The sequence below is a fragment of the Danio rerio genome, chromosome 15, assembly GCF_049306965.1.
Source record: "Danio rerio strain Tuebingen ecotype United States chromosome 15, GRCz12tu, whole genome shotgun sequence".
NCBI classification, from domain to species: domain Eukaryota; kingdom Metazoa; phylum Chordata; class Actinopteri; order Cypriniformes; family Danionidae; genus Danio; species Danio rerio.
In genome coordinates this window covers 18,609,899-18,632,633 of record NC_133190.1, presented here as the reverse complement: position 1 = coordinate 18,632,633, position 22,735 = coordinate 18,609,899, and the positions used below count along the sequence as shown (strand labels likewise).

General features: G+C 36.1%; 3 protein-coding genes across 3 annotated transcripts in view; 2 read left to right on the top strand and 1 right to left on the bottom strand.

The window, feature by feature from the left end:
• nxn (nucleoredoxin) overlaps positions 1-7,315 on the top strand; it is a 129,983-nt gene extending 122,668 nt beyond the window's left edge. Inside the window, 1 exon segment of the mRNA NM_001020595.1 lies at positions 6,342-7,315. Within this exon segment, the coding sequence (NP_001018431.1) occupies positions 6,342-6,524 (183 nt within the window). The 3' untranslated portion in view covers positions 6,525-7,315.
• A 1,752-nt stretch (positions 7,316-9,067) lies between these two features.
• On the bottom strand, positions 9,068-16,149 carry mrm3a (mitochondrial rRNA methyltransferase 3a). Its single transcript, NM_001017695.2, has 4 exons — positions 15,762-16,149; positions 13,213-13,457; positions 12,960-13,127; positions 9,068-9,631 (listed from the first exon to the last, which is right to left on the bottom strand). Exons 1-4 carry the CDS (start codon positions 16,130-16,132, stop codon positions 9,111-9,113), a joined length of 1,305 nt encoding a protein of 434 aa, NP_001017695.2. The 5' UTR covers positions 16,133-16,149; the 3' UTR covers positions 9,068-9,110.
• Positions 16,150-17,691: 1,542 nt separating this feature from the next.
• Positions 17,692-22,478, top strand: glod4 (glyoxalase domain containing 4). Its single transcript, NM_001004613.1, is given in 9 exon segments — positions 17,692-17,875; positions 18,056-18,105; positions 18,214-18,334; positions 19,233-19,377; positions 19,559-19,695; positions 21,670-21,756; positions 21,828-21,941; positions 22,022-22,108; positions 22,189-22,478. Coding segments are annotated over 9 exon segments (897 nt in total). The 5' UTR covers positions 17,692-17,785; the 3' UTR covers positions 22,255-22,478.
• Positions 22,479-22,735: the final 257 nt, after the last annotated feature.

The following is a 22,735-nucleotide window of genomic DNA, read 5'->3' as shown; positions in this document are numbered from 1 at the left end:
TTTTCCTGCTGTGTACAACAGGAAATGGACAGTGGCAGGCCTGTAGCCAGCCTGGTGAATGAGGTGGTTATTTTTCTCAAAAAGTGGACCTCTCTGCCGTTATTTACTTTATTTATATTTATTTATGAGGTTTAAATACTGCATTTAGTCAAATTTAAAGCACTATATCTTTAGCTGGATTAGCTTTTCGGATGGTCATCAAGGCAAGCTGATCTGTTGAATGTAGGAGCTTTGATTCACCCTATTTTGATTATGCTACCTCATTTTGGTATAGAAGCTGCTCACAGAGTATGACGGAAAAATAGCGAAAGGCACAAAATAAATTAGTACGAATCATTTTACAAATTCATCCAAGAGCACATTTGCACAAAGAGATTTTTAAAGAATTAGGCAGATTAACTGTTGGTAAAAGAGCTTTTTTTTTACTGTGAATGATAAGGAAAACATTTAATAATGTGGTGAACTATTTTCAAATGGTGAGGCAACAGTATTCAGAAAGTACAACATGTTGAGATTTTTTTTGAGATCAAGGAAATAAAAGACAAAAAGAGATTGAATATGGTTGTTTGATGAGGATAATTAGTTTGCATGCTGGATGATGATGTTTTATTTTATTTGTTATTGTATTGTGAATAGGGTTACAACTGGAAGGCCATCCGCTGGGTAAAACATGTGCTGAATAAGTTGGTGGTTCGTTCCACTGTGGCGACCCCTGGTTAGGGACTAAGCTGAAAAGAAAATGAACGAATGAATGAATAATTGTATTTGTGAATAATTTAGTTTTTGTTTTAAAATGTGGAGGTACTGTTTGTTTTATGCATTAAATATATTTTGCAGCCATACTTTGTTTTTTTTATTGGTGAGGACAACAATGGAAACAAGCCCAGAGCTTTACTGTGTTTTTATCCTCAACAGTTTTATTTTAAAGTGTATGGGATACTTGTATTTTTGTACAGCTTGTCTAAGATCAGCCAAAATTCAATTCAATCATACCCAGTGTTGGGGAACGCTACTTTTGAAAGTAGTGCATTACAATATTGAGTTACTCTCCCAAAAAAATAACTAGTTGCATTACTTAGATACTTTTTATGTAAAGTAATGCGTTATATTACTTTTGGGTTACTTTTACGTTACTTCTCCTTACCTGGCTGAGGTTTGACCTCTTTCAGAATTTAGAGGTGTTTTTCACCTTTTTATACAGAGAAGCTCTACATTTAACAACCTCCTATGTACCTAATCAGATAAAATATAGGATAAGATTATATTTTGAGAGCTTTCTGAGCCCAGAGCTATACATGCTGTATACAGATTAATAAAAGCATGTAAAGTAATGTGTTTGCTACTTTTAAATGTTTTGTGTCATTAGTGAAGTAAATTCACAGTCTATTGAGATGAAGACTGCAGTAGAGCCTAACAGTATTAGCATGAAATAAAAGATTTTAAGACGTTCAAATGTTTAATAACAAAATGAACAGTAAGACGATAAATTTCCCCAAATCAAAATAAATCTTTAAGCTTTATGCATTGAATAAATTGTTTCACGTGGCCTTAACAATTGTGTAAATCGTTTCCCTAAAGAGAAAAAATCTCACAACAAAATGTAGTGGCTTCTACAGTGGACAGTGGCTGCATCTGCTCAACAATAAAAGCTTTTTTTTTAGTTTAGTCGAATGAATTGTTTTACCCGAAGAACGTGAACTGATGTAATCATTTGCTGTTTAGCTGGAGCTGGGGTGCAGGTGTAGTGCTTTGCATCCAGTTTTGTTTTTTGATGTCTTGTTTCTTGCAGTTGTCAAGAGTTTTACTTACTCTACACTTAATGACAATCGCTTCTTTGATCGGATGAGTTCTAAATAACAAGAATCTATTGCAAAAATGCAAGTCTCTGATCTGCCATTGTTTCTGTTTCTGACTGTCTGTAGTGATGACAGGGGATTCTCAAATAAATCGTTTGATTTTAACCTGATCTTCTAAGTGAAACGGTCGAATTAGGGCCTACTCACACTATACCATCCGTACCGTGCCCAGGCCCGTTTCCCGGATCGTTTGAGAAGTGTGAGTGCGCTGAATCGGGCTCAAGCACGGTTTACTTGGCCGGCCCTGGCCCGGTTGGAAGAGGTGTGCCTGAGCGCGGTACACTTGGGCTTTGGCGCGGTACGCTTGTGTGCGAGTGCGAAACGCGCCAAAGCCCGAAACCGAAAGCGAGACGTGACTTTTAAGGGACTGTTTGATATGGATTTATTAATCATTCTTACTGTTCAGTGAACGCAAACTGCCGTAGTTTATTAAAGACGCAAACTCCTCACAGCACGCCAGCTGCGCGCCTTCAGACCTCCTCATTCCTGCAGCACGAGAGCTTTGATTGTTTATGAGCGCCAAAAGTGGCGGATCTGTTCGGTAAAATATCTGACTGCGTGTCCCCGCATCCCTAAGGACTGTTTGGCGAAATATTTGACGGCATGTCACTGCATATCAAACGACTGAAAGGATATAACTAGAGAACTCTCCACTGTGCTACTGAGTGAGAGCGTATGGCAAGCCGTTTTAACATTTAAACCTTGTTCTGACTATCCATAAATATATTTACAGATATAATTACATATTTTGACAAGTCATTATTATAAATTGACTTGTCAGAATGACAATTAGAGATATCTGCAATTACAATTGTACTAGTACGAAATCAGATTGGAGATATCTGCAAATATATTATGACTATCATATTCCTCCATTGACTTCCATTGAAAAATATTTGCAGATATCTCTAAATGAGTTTTGACTCGTCAAAACTCCAATTCAAGATATCTACAACTGTAATTCGACTATTAGTAAATTAATTAGAGATATCTTCAAATATATTTGTAAATATCTCTAAATATTACGCATTAAAGACATGTATGACTAGTAAAAACTCAGTTAGAGATATCTCTAATTACAATTGTGACTTGTCAAAACTCCTTTAGAGATATCTGCAAATATTTTTCAATGGAGGAATATGACTAGTCATAATATATTTGCAGATATCTCCAATCTGATTTCGTACTAGTACAATTGTAATTGCAGATATCTCTAATTGTTATTCTGACTAGTCGAATTATAATTATGACTAGTCAAAATATAATTAGAGATATCTCTAAATATATTTATGGAGTCAGAACAAAGATTTAAATGCTAAAAAGGCTTGCCATAGAGAGCGCTTCTGAACAGCGCAGCAGCGATGACGTAAGCGTGCCGAGGCCTGATATGGTGTGAGCGCGGGCCGTCGGGGGAGACGGGAGGGGGGACAAGCGTGCTTTGGCCCGGTTCGAGGCAACTGTACCTAGTGTGAGTACGGCCTTAGGTGTTTGTGTTTTCAGTACTAACATACTGGTCGACTCAAAATTAACCCATATCCTGAGTTATTTAGTTACTAGAACAGTACACTAACTCATCTTCTGTGAAAAAGTGTTTTCATTTATAACGTTACCCCCAACACTGATCATAAACACACTTTTTGTTGTACTAAATATATTCCCTTAAGATTTAGAATAAAGAAATAAGAAGAAAAAAATACAGATTTTTAAAATACAAATTTATTATATGACATATTTGAAAAAAATCTAATCTGTAGTTTTTAATTAAAAACTGTAGCCTATTATCATATTATTAGGCAAATAGCAAACTTAGCAGAAAACAAATATCAGCACATTCAACTTTCTCAGTCAGGATTTGCCCATTTGAATATTGAACAATTAAAACATAATAATAATAAATAATAATAATAATAATGATAATAATAATAATCATAGTGACGCAGTAGGTAGTGCTGTCACCTCACAGCAAGAAGGTCGCTGGTTCGAGCCTCGGCTGGGTCAGTTGGCGTTTCTATGTGGAGTTTGCATATTCTCCCTGCATTTGCGTGGGTTTCCGGGTGCTCCGGTCTCCCCCACAGTCCAAAGACATGCGATACAGGTGAATTGGGTAGGCTAAAAATTGTCCGTAGTGTATGAGTATGATTGAGTGTGTTTGGATGTTTCCCAGAGATGGGTTGCGGCTGGAAGGACATCTGCTACGTAAAAATGGGCTGGATAAGTTGGCGGTTCATCCAGAATAATAAAGGGACTACGCTGAAAAAAAATTAATGAATAATAATCATGTAAAGCTTAACAATTTATAGCCTATCTTGTAAAAAAAAATTATATTTTGCAAATTTTTAATAATAAAACAGGAACAGCTGAATTTAATTGTCCATTAAATATTTTCTTTTTAAATTTCAAGTAGCAACTAAAAGTAAAATGCACAGTATTTTTGTTGTAATCTTGTAGCAGTTCTACCATTACATCTCTTGAAGGAACACTCCACTTTTTTGTAAACAGACTCATTTTACAACTCACCAATAGTTAAACAGTTGCGTTCTACCATTTTTAAATCCATTCAGCTGAAATCGGAGTTGGTGTGAGCCCTGTTAGCACCATGGTATGGCAGCAAAGTTTCTAGATTACTTTGCCAGAATGAGAGTATAGTTCCTAGTCATATCTGCCTAGAAAACAGCAACTTTTCATTTTTTGTCAGTCTTAATACGCAATGTAGCTACAGAAGAGTCGAGCTTTAAATAGGATCTTTTACATTTATTTATTTGAGTGAGATGCTAATGGTCTAATCTGATTCAATTATGCTGAGCTAAAAGTGCTCCCAATAGACTCTGAGATGGATTGAATGAATTCAAAATTCATAAAACTCAACTGTGTAACTCTAGGGGATTTGTAAAATGAGCATATTGTCAAAAACAGTAGTGTTCCTTTAAAAGTTAGATTTGAAGTGGAGGTCACAAACTTTCTATTGCAATGCTTTTCCTTTTTAGGTAGCAAAGTAGCTCAGCGACTCTTTTACAGGCTCAAGATCTGATTGTGTGCTTTAATTTGTGCACTGCTGTGGAAAAACTCATAGTTTCACTGTGAACCAGTCACAGATTGAAGAAACACCAAGATCTCTTTAAAATTCTTGCACTGCCCTCTTGTGGCAATAATATCCTTAAGTATATATACTGCCTTCCATCTCAAATCTCTAATAACTAATTAGTTACTCTTAAGAGTTTCCCGCAGTAAACTAAGCACTGTTCAATTCAAGTAAGGTATTTGTTGTAATAGTTAAGTATATGAATAAGGGATATAGAATATGGTCATGCAGAATAGACATTATGTGTCTGTAAAACCCAGTTCTTCAATTGCGACAAACCATTTTAGTTCAAAAACTAATCCTAATGAGTACTGTCAGCTTAATCAATTTGAGTAAATGAAGCAATTTGAGCACAGTAAAACCAGATAAATGAGAACTCAAACCAACTGAGCACTGTAAAACCCAAAAAGTTAAGGCAGCTTAAACCGTTTGAGGAAACCAATTGCTACAAACCATTTGAGTAATAAAAAAACCAATATATATAAGTACTGTGAACTTACTCCATTTAAGTTGAAGTAATGAGGTATTTAATTAACTCTTTACCTTCAACACTGAGTTCAAAACTCTTTTCAAATTAGTGGAATTACCTTTCAGTACATTTTGAGTTTACCACACTCATTTCATTTGATAAAGTTGACTGTTGGGTTTTATAGTGTGATTAGAGGTCTTCTTACTTCTTATCTGGGCCCAACGTGCATCATTATTTTATTTTTCAAAGAAAATCTTGACCCAAGACAGACCAGATCAAATTAGACCACCTATTGTTTAAGTCAGACCAGCCTAAAAATACAACTTTAAAATCTTTTTAAACCTCCTAACAACTTACCTTGATGAATAAAAACTCTAAAACATTAAACAGCCAATGTTTCCTCTTCTGTTTTTTTTAATCTCTTCATACGAGAGAGGCCAAATTAGTTTCTTGATGAATTTCAATAAACAGCTAAGGTCATACCACACTTTGAAGAAAGACTTCAGAAAAGAAAATCACTCCTGCTTTTGTTACCTCACAAAAACACATTTATGGACCCCCATCTGGGAAAATGGGAATGTTTTGCACCCTCTGTGTGATTCATCTCTCTAAAGTTTGCTGGGGTTGAAGTGCCTCAGAACCAACAAGGTGGGAGATGCGATGTTATTGTACCCCCTCCTGATCATCTCCTGCTGGAGCAGAGAACTGCTCTCCATGGGTAGCGAGTGGAGCTTCAGCTCTGAGAGACTCCCTCATGTGTGCCGTCATGCTGCTTTTCACTGCTTTATACTCCCCTCAATACAGTATCTGCACTTCCCTGTGCCTCCTTGAAGGTTGTTTTTTTTATGAGTTCTTCACTTTCTGCAAGGCTTAATTTAGTCCTTTTGCTCTTCACAGGCAATTCTTATTCATATTTACTGTTTTCTTTATCTGACAGGATGATATGAGCGATTCCCTGCGGGACTACACTAACCTGCCTGAGGCTGCACCTCTCCTCACCATCCTGGACATGTCGGCTCGCGCCAAATACGTTAAAGATGTTGAAGAGATCACACCGGCTGTGGTAGAACAGTTTGTTAGTGACTTTCTAGCAGAAAAGCTCAAGCCAGAGCCCATCTGAAGTCCTGGACTGCACTAAACCCTCCCACAGCCGTTACCCGAACCTCCATCTGGCCCTTGGCCTCCAGGCGTGCACTCTCTTCTCTTCCTGTCAGACTGTTTGAACAGAAGCATACTTTGTATTGACATTTTACTTCTTTTTAAACGTGCCCCTCCATCACGAAGCGGCCGCCTCTTCCTGTGGTGCCTTGCATTTACTACAGCGCTGATGGTCAAATGCAGATCTCTACGTTGATTGTCTTTGCCATAACATTTAGATTAGATCGAACCCTGCAGCTCCAAGTGAATACCTTTTTTTTTTCATCAAGTATTTTCTTCTATCCTTGGATATTGTTTTAAGAATCAAGAGCTTAGAATAATTATAGCTTGGTAGATGTATTATTTTTCCACAGACACTGCACATTTTCCATTGTGTATGTACGGCCGTGATTCTCTTATGGGTGCTGATAAATATGCGTACATGCTGATGTTGATATCATTGTATAGAAGGCACTATCTATTCTTTGTGTAGCTGCCGCTGTTTATTTTCAATGCAGTTGTCTGGAATCTGCCCACCTCCGTGTTTGATATTTGATGTTGTCGGATGACTGATCTGTTCCCTACTCAAACATGACATTTTAGTGGATTTTCTGTGAAGGTCCCCTGTATTAATGCAGTCTTATGTTTTTGAAGGCACAATAAACAGCATCTAATAGCAAGCTTCCCTTATGAAATGTAGCCAATTAAAGCACACTGTCTGTTCTTGGTTGTGTTTGAACTGATGTCATAGCCATTAAAAGTCACTGTTGAAAATGTGTTTCTCTTAATGGTGCTTACAATGGACACACACTTGCTAAACAGTTTCTGTAGATGCATTCAGTATCTTCATTTGCAGAAAATTTAGTCAATTCAATCATTTTAATACAAATATAGTAATAATTTGAATAGTTACTGATCCAGTGTTGTGGCAATGCAGTGGTACAGTAGGTAGTGCTGTCGCCTCACAGCAAGAAGGTTGCTGGTTTGACCCTCAGCTCAGTTGGCATTTCTGTGAGGAGTTTGCATGTTCTCCCTGCGTTTGTGTGGGTTTCCTCCGGGTGCTCTGGTTTCCCTCACAGTCCAAAGACATGTGGTACAGGTGAATTGGGTAGGCTAAATTGTCCATAGTGTATGAGTGTCTGTATGAATGAGTGTGTGTGGATGTTTCCCAGAGATGGATTGTGGTTGGAAGGGCATCCGCTGCATTAAAAAAAATGTGCTGGATAAGTTGGTGGTTCATTCCACTGTGGTGACCCCAGATTAATAAAGGGACTAAGCCGAAAAGAAAACAAATGAATCAATGATCCAGTATTAGTTTTTATAATCAAACTGTATGCTTGTAATCTCAGCATTGATACTGCAATTCTCTTCTAATGCTGCAGGAAGGCTTGAATATTTAATTTTGTGTGCTTATTTTTTAGATTCTAAAGATTAGCATTCAGTTTTACCATATTGAAATAATTTTTAAAGATACTTATGGAAAGTCTTATGTAAAAAAAGGTATGTTTATATTTCATAAACATCCTATTTTTTATGAGGGCTACATACTTTATTATAAACCTTTGTAATTTACCAAAATATGTTACAAATTATTTTAATTACCTTTCCTTTTTTTATATGAAATCTAAAACTTTCCAACCCTAAACGTACACCACCTGACAAAAGTCTTGTCATCAATCCCAGTTGTAAGAGCAAAAACAATAATTACTTCTCACAGAAATCAGTCAAGTTTGGTAAAGGAAAAATCATGGTTTGGGGTTACATTTGGTATGGGGGGTATGCGAGAGATCTGCAGAGTGAATGGCAACATCAACAGCCTGAGGTATAAAGACATTTGTGCTGCCCATTACATTATAAACCACTGGAGAAGGCCAATTCTTCAGCAGGATAGCGCTCCTTCTCATACTTTAGCTTCTACATCAAAGTTCCTAAAAGCAAAGAAGGTCAAGATGCTCCAGGATTGGCCAGCCCAGTCACCGGACATGAACATCAATGAACATGTCTGGAGTAAGATGAAAAAATCATTAAAGATGAATCAAAATAATCTTGATGAACTCTGGCTGTCCTGCAAGAACACTTTTTGCTATTCCAGATGACTTTATTAATAAGTTATTTGAGTCATTGCAGAGATGTATGGATGCAGGTGTCCAAGCTCATGGGAGTCATACACAATATTACCCTTTTTCCACTGCACCATGACTTTATATTCTGTACATTTTTTCTGTAAGGTCTCAAGACTTAAGTCTAAGCAGTCAGACCTTACTGCCCTAATTAAATGATTAAAAATCAAGGCATGATCATATTTTATTTTGATAAAATAAACAATCTAAAGGCCTTTGCCTTTCATATAAGCCACTTCTGATACCTAATGATCAACTAGAAGTCGAGTTATTACTTGTTGTTCCTAAAACTTAGATGGGCGGCAAGACTTTTGTCAGGCAGTGTGTTTATTACCTTGTATGCTTTAACTCTACAAACACTCAGGCGCCCTCTAGTGTATCCAATAATAACTAGGAGAACTGGACAGCATTGATGAAATCCCTTTTTTCATTACAAGAAAAACACTCTACTACAACATTTTAGTTCTTGCTCTTCTCCGCAATTTGTCCGACAACATCAGAAGCTGCCGTCTGCCTTCAAACAGCAAAATACCAGCAGCCATGGCAGAGTTCAGACTCTCCACTCCTGGAGCCATGGGCACAAAAAGCCTCTTACCATCCGTTTCCTCAGCCAGACGAAGAGCCTCCACACTCAGTCCATGCGTCTCTCCACCAATGACCAGGGCTGTGCTCCTCTGAGCCCAACATTCATGGTATACCTGAGGCTTCACATGCGGCAGAGAATCTTCATCTTTTTCATCATCATCATCATCAGAGTCGCTTTCACTGTAATCATCTGAAGAAGCGTTCTCTGTTTGACCTGAAACGAGTTGTTTTGTTGAAGTGCTATAGTTATCTGCTACATGGACAATCACATTCTTCGGTAAGTGCTTAGAAATGTCGTCCCAGTCTAAATTTGGAAAAACTGGAAGGCGGAAATGAGCTCCCATAGCCGAACGTAAAACCTTGGGCTCCCAGGCATCCACACAACCTGAAAAAACAAACAAACAACAACCGTAAACAAACAACAGTCAATGCTTTGAAAAAAAGAAAGATGTTGAGGAGAACAATTGCCAGTAAAGTCACTTAAGTTACCCAAACTCCTTTCTGCTGTTCTAACACTATTGGGACAGTAGGTTGGGACAAAATAATTATTATTATGCCTATTATTTGTAGTATTTTCATAGCAATTTAAACTCCCCCTTCAATATGTACAACAAGAAACAAAAGCTAGAGTTTTGACTGCATAAAGTCTGTGGATGAATGACTGAGTGTGTGTCTAATGCACCCTGTAATTTGCATCCTGATCACCAGCACAGACTAATGGTAGTGTAGACTGAAGTTGTTTACCAGCCAACTAGCTCAGTAGGGTTGACTTTTGGTTGAGTGGTACGGTACGGTTCGGTACACTTTTATGGCCGTTTCCACTGTCAAAGGGTACCTAAAAGCGAACCATAACATACCACATTTTGGTCACCCTTTGCAGAGGGTACCTAGCACGAAAAAAGTGTACCAAAAGGCGGAGCAAGACGCACAGCTGAACGCTATTGGTTTACAGAGATACGTCACTCGCAGAAGCAGGAGAATTAAAACAAAGGAACTGCCATTTTTAAAAACAAAGCCGAGACATTCCACCGTAGTACTATATGCATATAATAACAAGCCATGGTCAACCCGAGCAAAATCCGCCGTGTGCTGTTGTTGTTTTTTGAGCCCGTCTAAAAGTGCGAGCGGTTTCACCTTCTCCAGAGAGCTAGCGCACGTATTTATTTGAAATAACAAACTTCTTGAGCTCATATTAATAAGGTGTGCGTGATCGTTGAAGTGCTCTAATGTCCGATCCTTTTAGAAATGGACAAACTTGAGAGTGAAGTGCGTAAAAACAAAAGAGAAGCGGGAAAAAAACAGCAAATGATGCTGCAATGTAATGTACTTTTTGTTTAATGCCAAGTCAGCAATCAAGGCTATTCTCATGGCAGGAACATTTCAATAATAAATATACAATTAATAATCAACAGACAAATAAATACATAAATTAAATAAGATTTTTAGTGATAATACATGATAAAAATTCTAAATTCTAAAACCCTTTCTGGTGTCACTTTGCTAAAAATTTAAGAGTTTAAAAGAGTTTGAAATAGTCTTTAAAAGAGTTCATTTCATAAAGAAGTCTCCAGGAATCCTTAAAAGCAGGACAGTCCAGTAAAATGTGTTTTATAGTAAGGGGTTTTCACCTTGGAGCAAAAAACCATGGGTCATTCTTGTATGTCCAATACAACATCTGTTAAAAACCACTTAATCAAATCAAGTCTTAAAATGTCTTTAAATTTCAGGTTATATTTCACATCATTTATTATTTTCTAATGCTTCCCATTCCTCATGCCACTTGTTTAAAAGGGATTCTAATGGCAGTCTGTCATTGCTTCCTGGAAAAATACATTCCTCTGTAAAGAGTCTTTGTGTAATCTTTGACTCTGAGCTTAAATTTGATGGGCAAATTATTGCGGTTGTCGAAAATAGTTTTTTCTATTTTAGATATATTGCCAAGCTGAAGTCTGTCCTCTCTTTCAGTGACTTGGAGAAGGTTGTTCATGCTTTCATCTCTTCTCGTCTGGATTATTGCAATGCATTGTATGTGAGTGTGAGCCAGGCCTCTCTCTCAAAACTGCAGCTGGTCCAGAACGCAGCTGCCAGGCTCTTAACAGACACACAAAAAACGAGAACACATTACACCTGTACTGGTTTCTCTACACTGGCTGCCAATCCAGTTTAGCATTCAGTACAAAGTACTGCTGTGTGTTTTTAAATCTCTCCATGGGCTGGCCCCTGAGTATGTTTCTGAGCTAATTAATATACACCAACCTGTGAGATCTCTTCGCTCTAAGGATCATCTTTATTTGACAGTCCCACGATCACGCTTAAAATGTCGAGGTGATAGAGCTTTTCCAGTAGCAGCTCCAAGACTCTCCACTCTCCTAAAGAACAGCTCCAACTTTTGAGTCTTTTCAGAGATCACTGAAAATACTTATTTTCTTTAGCTTTTAATCATGTGATGTGGGTTTATGTGTTTTGGTTTTGTGTATATTTGCATGTGTTTTATGTACAGCACTTTGGTACCCATTGCAATTATATCCTGCTGCAGGCCCGCAGAACCACACACGTTTTAGGCACACACAATCTGGCACACACAATCTAGGCAAACCATATATGGTTACGACAGAAGTAAATGTTAGTAATGTCTTCTTGGACATAGTCATCGATATATTTTGATATGTATAGTCAATAAATATTGTGAACAATAAACAATAGTGTTTACTTTATTTTACAAATTTTGCGATCGAGACGGGCGAATGGGGAACAGTGTTTCCGATCGCCATTCATTATAATAGACTGAACAGTTTTCTATCAGTCATTATTGTCTGACAGAGTCAATATAGCAGATACTCGTTTGCTGGCCTTGCTGAACGATCTTGCCCAAATTGAACAAGTTTAATTTATATAATGGATTCATTTATAATGAAGGAAATAATAGCAAGTTAATATAGGCAATAATACCTTTTATATGTAATCAAAATCTTTTTACAAAAATGTATAACACGATATTAATATTTTACTCAAGCAATTAAATAGTTTGTATTTGCTTAATTTTCTAATAACTTTAATTAATGATTTCCCACATTAAATACTGTAGCCTAGTTATTTATATTAAGCAATACATTGTTTTTAAACCAAAATTTTGCAATAGAAACAAATTAACTATTCATAAATAATTAAAAAGTAATAATAAGTATACATATATATATATATATATATATATATATATATATATATATATATATATATATATATATATATATATATATATATATATATATATTGCATTTATATATTTATTTTATATAACTGATTTTGTCATTGATCTGCAATTATAATCAAGTCATGTTTATAGAAAGGTAAGTAATAAACATTTATACACAAGTATTCATGTGTATAAAGCATCTGTTTTGTGAGAAATGCTACTCTTATGATATGTGAACAACCCGTACAGCTTTACTGGGACATTTCCTTGAGTAAAAATGAAGTCATCTGAAACTTTCTGTTGTACACCACACCCACCAAAAGGGTACCCTTTTGGGAGTGGAAACGCAAGCTTGACAAAGGTGACCCGTACCGACCTGTATCGTACTATACCTCTCAGTGGAAACGGGCAATTAGGCAAGCTGTTTCAACCTCCTGCAACAAACTAGATTTTGGCCAGACTTTGTTCCAAATGATGTCAAACTGGTTTGTTTTTCAATAAAAACGTATGTAAAACACACCTTTGGATAGAAGAACACGGTCACAGCCTGCTGCTGCTGCACAGCGTAGAGTAGTTCCCAGATTTCCAGCGTCTCGTACATTGTCACATATCAGAAACAAAGGGACAGACTGAAGACGAGCGTCCTTTGGAAATGTCAGGCGGGAGGCATCAGGCTTTGAGAAAATAGCTGTGAATTTAAGAGAAACAATGATATTTTTTTGTTTTACTGTTTAAAAGAAAACTACATTTCGAAACCAACTCCAGCAACTGACCAATAAGACCCTGAGGAGTGACCAGGTCAGACCACATCTTGATGTCTTCATATTTGACCTTGATGAGCTTGGCTTGCTGTAGTTTGTCTAGAGGAAGCTCCTGCAGTCGCTCCAGCAAACTGAAGAAGATCATCTGAGGAGACGCTCCAGCTGAGAGAGCGTCACAGATCAGACGCCGGCCCTCCAGCAGCACCTTACCCTCCTTATCCCGAAACGCTCTGGAGCGCGCCACGCTGGACACCCTCCTAAGGGGAGAACGGCACATTGATTGTTTTTTTTTTTTTTTTTTTTTTTTACAATGCAAAAAACAAACAATCATGCATTTACTTTAAAGGGGTGATCCACTACTATATCATATTTTAAACTTTAGTTGATGTGTAATGTAGCTGTTTTAACATAAACAACATCTCTGAAGGCAAGACGCCCAAAGTTCAGTGCATAGGGAGACATTATCTTTTACAGAATTAGCTTAGCGAAGCCTGCAGCAAACAAAGTTTGGGGACTACAAAAAAAATACATCCAGGTTAATGATGTCTTAAACCCTTAAGGTTACATACACCCCACGCAGTAAAGAGGAGTGGCCAGAGGCGCTGTAATGTTATAACAGAGACGCTTCTTGATTATGTGGAGCTGATCTGCGAATCACAGCACATTATGTTAGCTGACCAATCAGAGCCTCTTGAGGGCATGTCTTCAGAGGAACTAGGACAGTTTAACAGTCCTTTTCATGTTAGCTGAGTAGCTATATGTAATCCAAGTAAGATATGTGAATAAATAATGTGATTTTCTACAAATGAAGCATGAACACACATTGCTTTGCATGTTATAGACACAACTAAGCCTTAAAAATACACTCTGGACCCCCCCTTTAAACTTTGATAATGCTATTATAATGATTTATATTTGAGAGCTGTCGGGACTACTTTTGTGGGACACATACATGCTTCATTTTTCAGCTACAGATAAATAATCAATAAATGAGTAAACAAATCTTTAAAAATGGCAAACTTTAGTGGCAAATGGTTGTAAAAAACAAAAAACAAAAAAAAACAAGCATGTATTTGTTTTTTTTTTTTCAAAATGCTAAAAGATTTTGTGCAGGACGCAATCAGTGACCCATTTCAGCTTTAAAAGAGACCCATATATGGATGGTGCTCCTCTTACAACATGAATTTTTGTTTGTATTTTATTGAAATTTACTTGGTAACACTTTATTATGATGGTCCCTATTGCACATTTTGTTGACTAAAAGATACATTTAGGAATGGGCCAGTATAAGATTCTGAATTTATGATAACCTTTGATAAAAAGAGTTTAGCGGTATTACGGTACTGTATTTACTTGGGTAAAAAACAACAGGGTTTTCCCATTGAATATAATATGTTTTATTTTAAGAAACATTTAAAATATTGTGGAAGAGTAGCTTTTAATGTGAAGGGTCCTTTTCAGCTGGTGATACTGTTGCCCTAAAAAACTGTGAAAATAAAAACACATAAAAAAAACCTTACATATACTATAGAAACGATATAACAAAAAGTTTTGGTGGTTTTAAAACCTTGACTTTCCAAACCTCAGTAAACCTTGAAAATGGTTATCATTAGCATTGCAACTACATGCCAATTACGTCTCATTTGAGTATTAGTAGACTGTCTGCTTAAGATCTGTTGATTTTGCTCCTTCAATAGACATTTAACTGACTATAAGAAACTTTGAAAGTACATGACAACTTACACTAACCCTAACCCCAACCTAACAGACTACGTACTTATAATCTAATGAGAATTAGTTGGCATGTAGATTAAAAGTAACTTAAATTCAACAAAATGTGTGAAAGGGACCATCAAAATAAAGTGATACCATTAATATTGATAGTAATAACTATATTATATATTACTATATTATATATTATATATTAATATAATTTTTGGTTAAAAATGCTTTTTCAGGTTTTGCCTGTGGAGCAAATGCTCATCTTTTATTGTTTTCTGGTTTTGTGAAAACAATAAACTATGAGCATTTGCTCTGTGTTAACTGTTTTTTATTATATATCCATGTTCGTTTTTTAATGTAAAGTTAATAAATGATTTGGCAATACATGTGTAACTTTTGTCATGCCAATAAATGCAATTATTGTACTGAATTAAGTAAGAGCAGTGCGGTGGCGTAGTGAGTAGCGCCCCACTGCAAAAAAGGTCACTGGTTTGAGCCTCGGCTGGGTGAGTTTGCATGTACTCCCTGTATTTGCGTGGGTTTCCTTAGTTCAATTCAATTCAATTCAATTCAGCTTTATTTGTATAGCGCTTTTACAATGGAGATTGTGTCAAAGCAGCTTCACATAAATGGTCATAGTAACTGGATCAGGGTAGTTTAGTTTTTAGTGTTTAAGTTCAGTTCAGTTTAGCTCAGTTCAGTGTGGTGTGCTTAGTTCAGCTCCGTGTGCTTACAAAATCAATGAAATAATAATGATTATTATTACTACGTATTTTGCCATTTATAACTGTACATTCTGATGAAATTGTGGTGTTTCATAATAACAGTACGTTACTCACGCGAGTCTGTTGTCTCCGGCAGGGGCCTTTTCAAAGCGCAGCCCTGCAAGTTTGAGTTTATTAATCTGAGGAGACTCTTCTGCGCGTTCAGACACATAACCGCTGCAATTTTTGTAAGCAGCTCTCTCTGTGACGTCCTTTCTGGCTTTGCCCTTCTGTGTGAACCCCTGGCTCGTTATATCAGTTACTCTTTTTGATTTTATTAATGTCTCTCGTTCACCATCCGGGTACAATACAGCCACGGTTCTCCGCCGGAGGCCTCGGAGAAATCGCCTGGAATTAACCAAGATCTGGTAACGTTCTCTCTGAAATAAACTACGCTCTCCTAACATCACAAGTCCTCGACTCACGTTGTACATGAGCGCCGCCATCTTTGTTGTCATCTTCCGCGTCACTGTGGGAACGAACGAGCGTACCAATTCGTGAATGAGTTGTTCTTTTGAGTCGATTCTTTGAATCAAATCAGAAGGTTTATGTTCAAACCTGTTCATTCTTAGCACTTTATTGGACTTTGCTATGTAACAACAAAAGAACAGTGGATTTCTTGCATTTTTCTTTATCATCTTTTGCAGAAAAAGTGTAAAATTATTACACTTATTTAGATTTTCTGCTTGTGTCACAAAAAAAAGATAAATTCAATCTATCTATTAAAATTATATTCAAATACATTTCAGTACATTGTAGCATGTTTGAAAAGGTTTAATACAGTTCCTGTGTTCTATTTGGGGTGTATCTGTATTTGCAATGTGGGGTTGTAAGGGGCTTGACTTGGGGAAAAGCGAGTCTGCGCACTCGAGAGGGAGGGAGCGTTTTTCTGATTGTTGGATGAGACAGTTATAATATTGTGTGGGTGAACAGTGTGGGTTTGGGAGTGAACACAAGGATGTCTGAACGTGCAAAAGTTGATTAAAAAGACAAGTTGAACTGTTTCAGTTCGTTACAATATTTTATCATTTTTGTCTGTGATTTGTTAATATTTTTGTGGGTAAATGGTTTATATTTCTTATTAATATTAATACTACTACAACTACTGATAAAAATAATAATTATAAAAAATATATAACTCTAAGCACAACTGGACATAGTTCAATAATTTATGTAATGTTCCTGTTCAGTCTTAAATACATGCTCTTATTTCAGCTTTGAGATTTCATATTCCAAACTTTTTCATACTGCTTCCTGTGGGTACTCGGCACAAGGACTGCTAGTAATTTCTTTTTAGCATAAAAAATGTTAAATATATCTGTTATTGGCTACAGAGTACAATTAAAACGGATTTAAATTATTTAATTATTTTAAAATTATTTAATAAACATATGTAATTATTACTGGATAATGTAATTTATCCTACTTGCTTTAACGAAATAATAATAATAATAACTATAATAATAATAATAATAATAATAATAATGATGATGATGATGATGATGATAATAATAATAATGATAATAATAATAATAATAATAATAATAATAATAATAATAATAATAATAATAATAATAATAAATAATGCCATGTGAAACAATGATATATTCGGAGTGAACATCCTAATTCTTTAAATGTAACATTGTAGAGTATGTGGAAAATGGAAATGGTTTTGTAAATGTGTAAATGTGTTCAAAGCGTAAAAGAAAATTGTGTCTACAACCGAAACAGCTGATGTTGGATCCGACTCTTTGGAACAAACAGGTCAAAGGAACCGATTCAAGTGATCCATCTCTTCATTAAAATGGACTGTACCAAAATAATTTTTGTGTGATAACTTACCAAACTGTTAGTCAAAATCAACATTTTCCAGTCTATGGTCATAATATACTTTAAAATGGATGTTTTAGTTCATTTGCAGTACGTTATATGAAATAAAGCCGTAATATGGCTGCATGATTGTACAGGTAAACATAAAACTAACGAGTCTTTTGGTTCAACGTCTGTGGGCTGTCGATAGCAGAGCAGTCGATGGCTAGTCCTGTGTATCGACACAGTTTGAGGGATCATTGCGTTTACAGTGGGAAACTTCACCAGTGATGGCACTTAGACGAGCATTACATTTCGTTTTTAAAGTTGGAGACAGGACCAAGACAGCCACTTTTTATCGGGATGTCTTGGGAATGAAGGTAAAATCGCTGTCAACGTTAATATCTTGTTTATGTAGAGGGAACTTTGCCTCCTAATATTGTTTATGAGGTATTAACTTTGTTACTTGCCTGTGCAGATTTTGACCCGTCACATTCCACATATTTGTTTAGACTCAAACTTTAGATGTATAAACGTTCATAAATATATATCATTTGTAGATTCTGCGCCATGAAGAATTTGAGGAGGGCTGCAAAGCAACATGTAATGGGTCAGTCATAGTTTATTTAATTTTCATGTGACTAAGTAGCTTAATAAAGAATACAATATCTAATAAATATGGTAAACTAAAAGCATATATTTGTTGTTTTGGTTTCAGTCCATATGATGGAAAATGGAGCAAAACCATGGTGGGCTTTGGACCAGAAGATGACCACTTTGTTGCAGAGTTGACCTATAATTATGGAGTGGGTGAATATCGCCTTGGCAATGATTTCCTGGTAAATTATATTTTTCTATAAAACATTTTGATTTCAAAACCTTGCAAATAGGCGCTTAACATCTAAGATTACTGAACAAAAATGTACTTATATAAAACATTTCGACACATGAAACAATACAGCGAATAGAATTACAATTTTTGTATTTCAAATTGTCAAATTGTGCCATTTATTTAGAATTCTTATTTTTTTAAGTATGTAATAAGGAATATCATACATGTGATGATACATCCATTAAACTGTCATTTAGTGTATTAGTTATTTAATACTGTATTATCTCTTGTCAGATTTACAGGTATTTATTATCATTTGATGACTGCTTAGAAGTACCAAAAATTCTAATTAATTTTCATTGTTATGCTGAATGATGATGATCATTATTTTAGGCAAAATTTAATCATTTGTTTTAACATTTTTATTAGAAAGTAGACACTAAACTTTCACTTAATATGCTTTATATGTATGTAAAATCTAATCCACACATGTCAAAATTAGCATTTTGAAAACAGGACATAATGACAATATAAGTATGAATTCTACCTTAATTCATGGCCACCAATAAAATAACCATACTCTTTGAAGTATTACAGCTTCTGTTTTATTTAAATGTAATTTAGAAACATAAATTATTTGTTCATTTATGGTCATTAAGTTGACAAATTATGATAATCGTGTTATGCAGCACGATCCAAAAAGCAAAAATGCAATACTTTATTATTATTATTATTATTATTATTATTATTATTATTATTATTATTATTATTATTATTATTATTATTATTTATAACAGTATGTCCTTTTTTTGGTGGCCTAGAATTCACTAGCATTCAGACTTTTATTGTAAACTAAATTCTGTTTCATGACATAACTAAAGCTGTGTTTTTCTCTTCACTGTTAGGGTCTCACTCTTCAGTCAGCTCAGGCTGTCAGTAATGCTAAGAGGTTAAACTGGCCTCTTACACAAGTTGGAGATTGTCTCTACATGACTGAGGCTCCAGGTGGATACCGCTTCTACCTCATAGACAAGGAACAGCCAAACTCTGGTGGGTATTTGCCGAAAAAAATGTGTTACACTTGAATAATTGCTATTCATTACAGAAATAAGAACAACTGTGTCATAATAGGGATGTGAGAGCTTCCTTTTATGAAATGTTTATATAAATGAGGTCACAGTGTGCCATTATGAGTCTTCTCTTAACTGATTGCTTCTTTTCCTGGTAATAGATCCCGTCCAGAAAGTCTCTCTGGCAGTGTCTGATCTGCAGCGTTCTGTTCATTATTGGTCTGGCCTGCTGGGAATGAAAGTTATTGAGAAAAATGAGGACAAAAAGATTGCAGTAATGGGATTCTCAGATAATCAGGTTTGGCTGAAAATAATACATTTATTATATTTTTGGCGATAATTGAATTATGAGGACATGCTGCTCACCAGGCCCTCTGAATTTAGATTAGGAGTTTGGGTTTGACTCTTTTAATAAAACTCATATCAGGCCATTTGTGGAAGTTTTTTTTCTATTTTTAAAAGAAGTGTGTTCTGCTCACCAAGGCTACATTTTTTTACTTCGGCCTCCCAATCATCCTTATCCACCTAGTTGGATCTATTACTGTCTCTCCGCTCCACCTATAGCTAGAGTGCGGTAAAGCCTAGTTCACACTAGAGGATTTTAAGCCTGATTTGAGCCTGATTTGGAAGTTAACGAGCTCGCCAACAGATCGGGCTGTGATCGGGAAGAAATCTGCGGGTGCACGGCGCTCGCCGCTCTTTATGTGTGAACTACTGAACAACGCATCAACGAGGCTCGCTAACGCGTCGCCGACACCTCGCAGACGGAAATCCAACATTTAGCATGCTGAATATTCGAGAGCAGTCGGCCAACTCAACCCCACGTGTGGTCCGATGTAGTGACGAGCTGCAGCCAATGAGAGAGCATATCAGCATGAGCTGAATGCCTGTGTGCTCAGGAGCTCAGCAGAAACATCTGTGATTGGTCAGAATGGGCATCAACGCACTTGCTTCATTCTGCGTTAACACAGACATGAGAGTAGGATATATTAACAGTGGAACTAGAATTCTGTAACTATTAGAATTACCATACTGCTCATTCTGACTGTTCTCATATAAAACGCCATATTGTCACAACATATTTACATTCAAAGCTATTATTGAGATATTAAAATTAAGCTTTGAATGTCTGGTATCATATTTAATGACACCATTACCCTAAAAATAGAATATTTTTTTGGTAATACAGCCTATAAATATGTAGTTAAGATACTAAAACACTTAAAGGCTTGGCTTTCATTTTCACTTTCAAACAGGAGCAATTTCACAGCACAGAATATGCTGTTTTGAAAGATATCTGAAGTAAATTGATGTTTTTGCCATCAGAAAGTTTTGTTTATGTTAGCAGGAAGTTGCTAGGCAAGAAAATGCACACATATTTAAAGTCACAGCGAAAAGTATCAGACATCCATGCAGTCATTTTAACCAATATGGTAGTTTAAGGCAGAAATGCTCAGTTCTTTACTGTTTTGTAATAAAAAAAATGACAATGTCAGAAAGAAATACACTGATAGTTAGAAAACGGCAGGGTGTTATAAATATGTAAGTTTTATTTCAAAGAGTTATACAATTACAAAAATTAAAAACTCTCTGTGTATCTATCCACTGGAACCTTGCAGATGAGTGATTAATCCGCTGATGCATCAGCTGATTTGACAATGTTTTTAAATGCTTTCACCAAAGCTTGAAACGCTGTCAGTGATGTCATCAGCACACAAGCAGCCAATAGTGTTCAGCTTTTTCTGACGACTCCTCCCTCAAATTTTCATTGGCTGTGGTTTGGTAGCTTGAATGAGCTGTTGGGGAATGAGTTGTTGTCAGATCATGTAGTGTGTGACCCCCCTCTTGTGGATCATTCACAGAGTGTTGCCTAGTGTGAACACCACAGAGATTAAAAGACACAAAGTCAAGTCATGTAGTGTGAACGGCACAGCGATCTGCTGATGTTTAAAATCCTGTAGTGTGAACTAGGCTTAAGCGCACTGGTGCCGTTGTCCTGTGGAGAGAACCCCCCACCCCACCCATTGCATTTCAATTTATTAATGCAAATAAATGTACTATAGTGAACCCCCAGGGGAATAATTTTACATAAACTATAATTTGTGTAGTTACAAGAGATTTTATTTAAGAAAATTATCTTTTTTCAAAGTTTCTGCTCTTTTAAAAAAAAAATCCTAAAAGTGTTTACAAAGTGATGAATGAAAAAAAAGGATGTAAGCAACAATAACAATTTATCATAATAATAATTTATCATCATTATTATTATTATTAGTGTAAGCTGGAGTTGCAAGACATTGGAGGCGCTGTGGATCATGGAACCGCTTTTGGAAGGATTGCATTCGCTTGTCCTCGGGATCAGGTCAGGTAAAGCTCTGAAAGCCAGTCATTTTTCTTCATTGAAAGAATTTAAATTAAACTGCTTCTTTATAGTTGCCTGACATTGAAGCCCTGATGAAAAAAGACAGTGAGAAAATAATCACCCCTCTTGTGAGTCTGGATACACCTGGAAAAGCCACAGTGGAAGTCGTCATTCTTGGGGATCCTGTGAGTCTCCATTGTCTAAAAACTGTAAGTGTTTGTCAATAGTCTGCTTGACTGACTCTGGTGATTTCCACATAATGCAGGACGGCCATGAGATCTGTTTTGTGGGTGACGAGGCCTTCAGGCAGCTTTCTGCAGTGGATCCTAATGGGAATCAATTACTAGATGAGGTAATCAGTATCTATTTTTTATCACACAGTAAACCATAAATCCACTTTCAAACCTCATTTATGTGTGGTTTCTTTGACAGGCCATCGCTGCGGACAAGAGTGATGAGTGGTTTGCTAAACACAACAAGCAAAAGGCTTCAGCATAAAGACGTGTGCAGTCAGTCACCATTTTGTTGTTATGCATCTCAATGGTTTTCTAATGATTGTCTAAATTCAGCTGTACTTCTGGACTGGATGAAAGTGTGTATATATGAATACCTTTGAATGAAATAAATCATTGTGATTATGTCATTATTCTCTTGAAAGTGTAAATAAATTTGATAAATAAAGAGATTAATTGGTAATGTCAGAAATATTGTGCAGCTATCAAAAAATAAAAAGATTTTGGTGCATACGTGTGAATTTCACTCATTATAATTGCATAGAAGCATCTGTGAAGACAGACGTCTGTATTGTGATGTATTTAAAAGAGTATGTGCTTGCAAAGAAATAGACTGCATAGAAAGTGTCTTGAAATCTGTGGATTGATGGAGGTCAATGGAAATTTTTGAAGAAAATCAGTGTTAAAATAAAATATATGCATAATTTAGCTGCTATTTATTCAGCTGACGTTTAATTCCTGACTTT

Excerpts from the sequence above, each read along its gene's own strand:
- mrm3a (NM_001017695.2), bottom strand. The coding sequence starts at position 16,132 with ATGGCGGCGCTCATGTACAACGTGAGTCGAGGACTTGTGATGTTAGGA. Across the intron at positions 13,128-13,212 it reads CACTCCTCAGGGTCTTATTG|CTATTTTCTCAAAGCCTGAT; the intron begins GTCAGTTGCTGG and ends TTAAATTCACAG. Across the intron at positions 9,632-12,959 it reads CCGTGTTCTTCTATCCAAAG|GTTGTGTGGATGCCTGGGAG; the intron begins GTGTGTTTTACA and ends TTGTTTTTTCAG.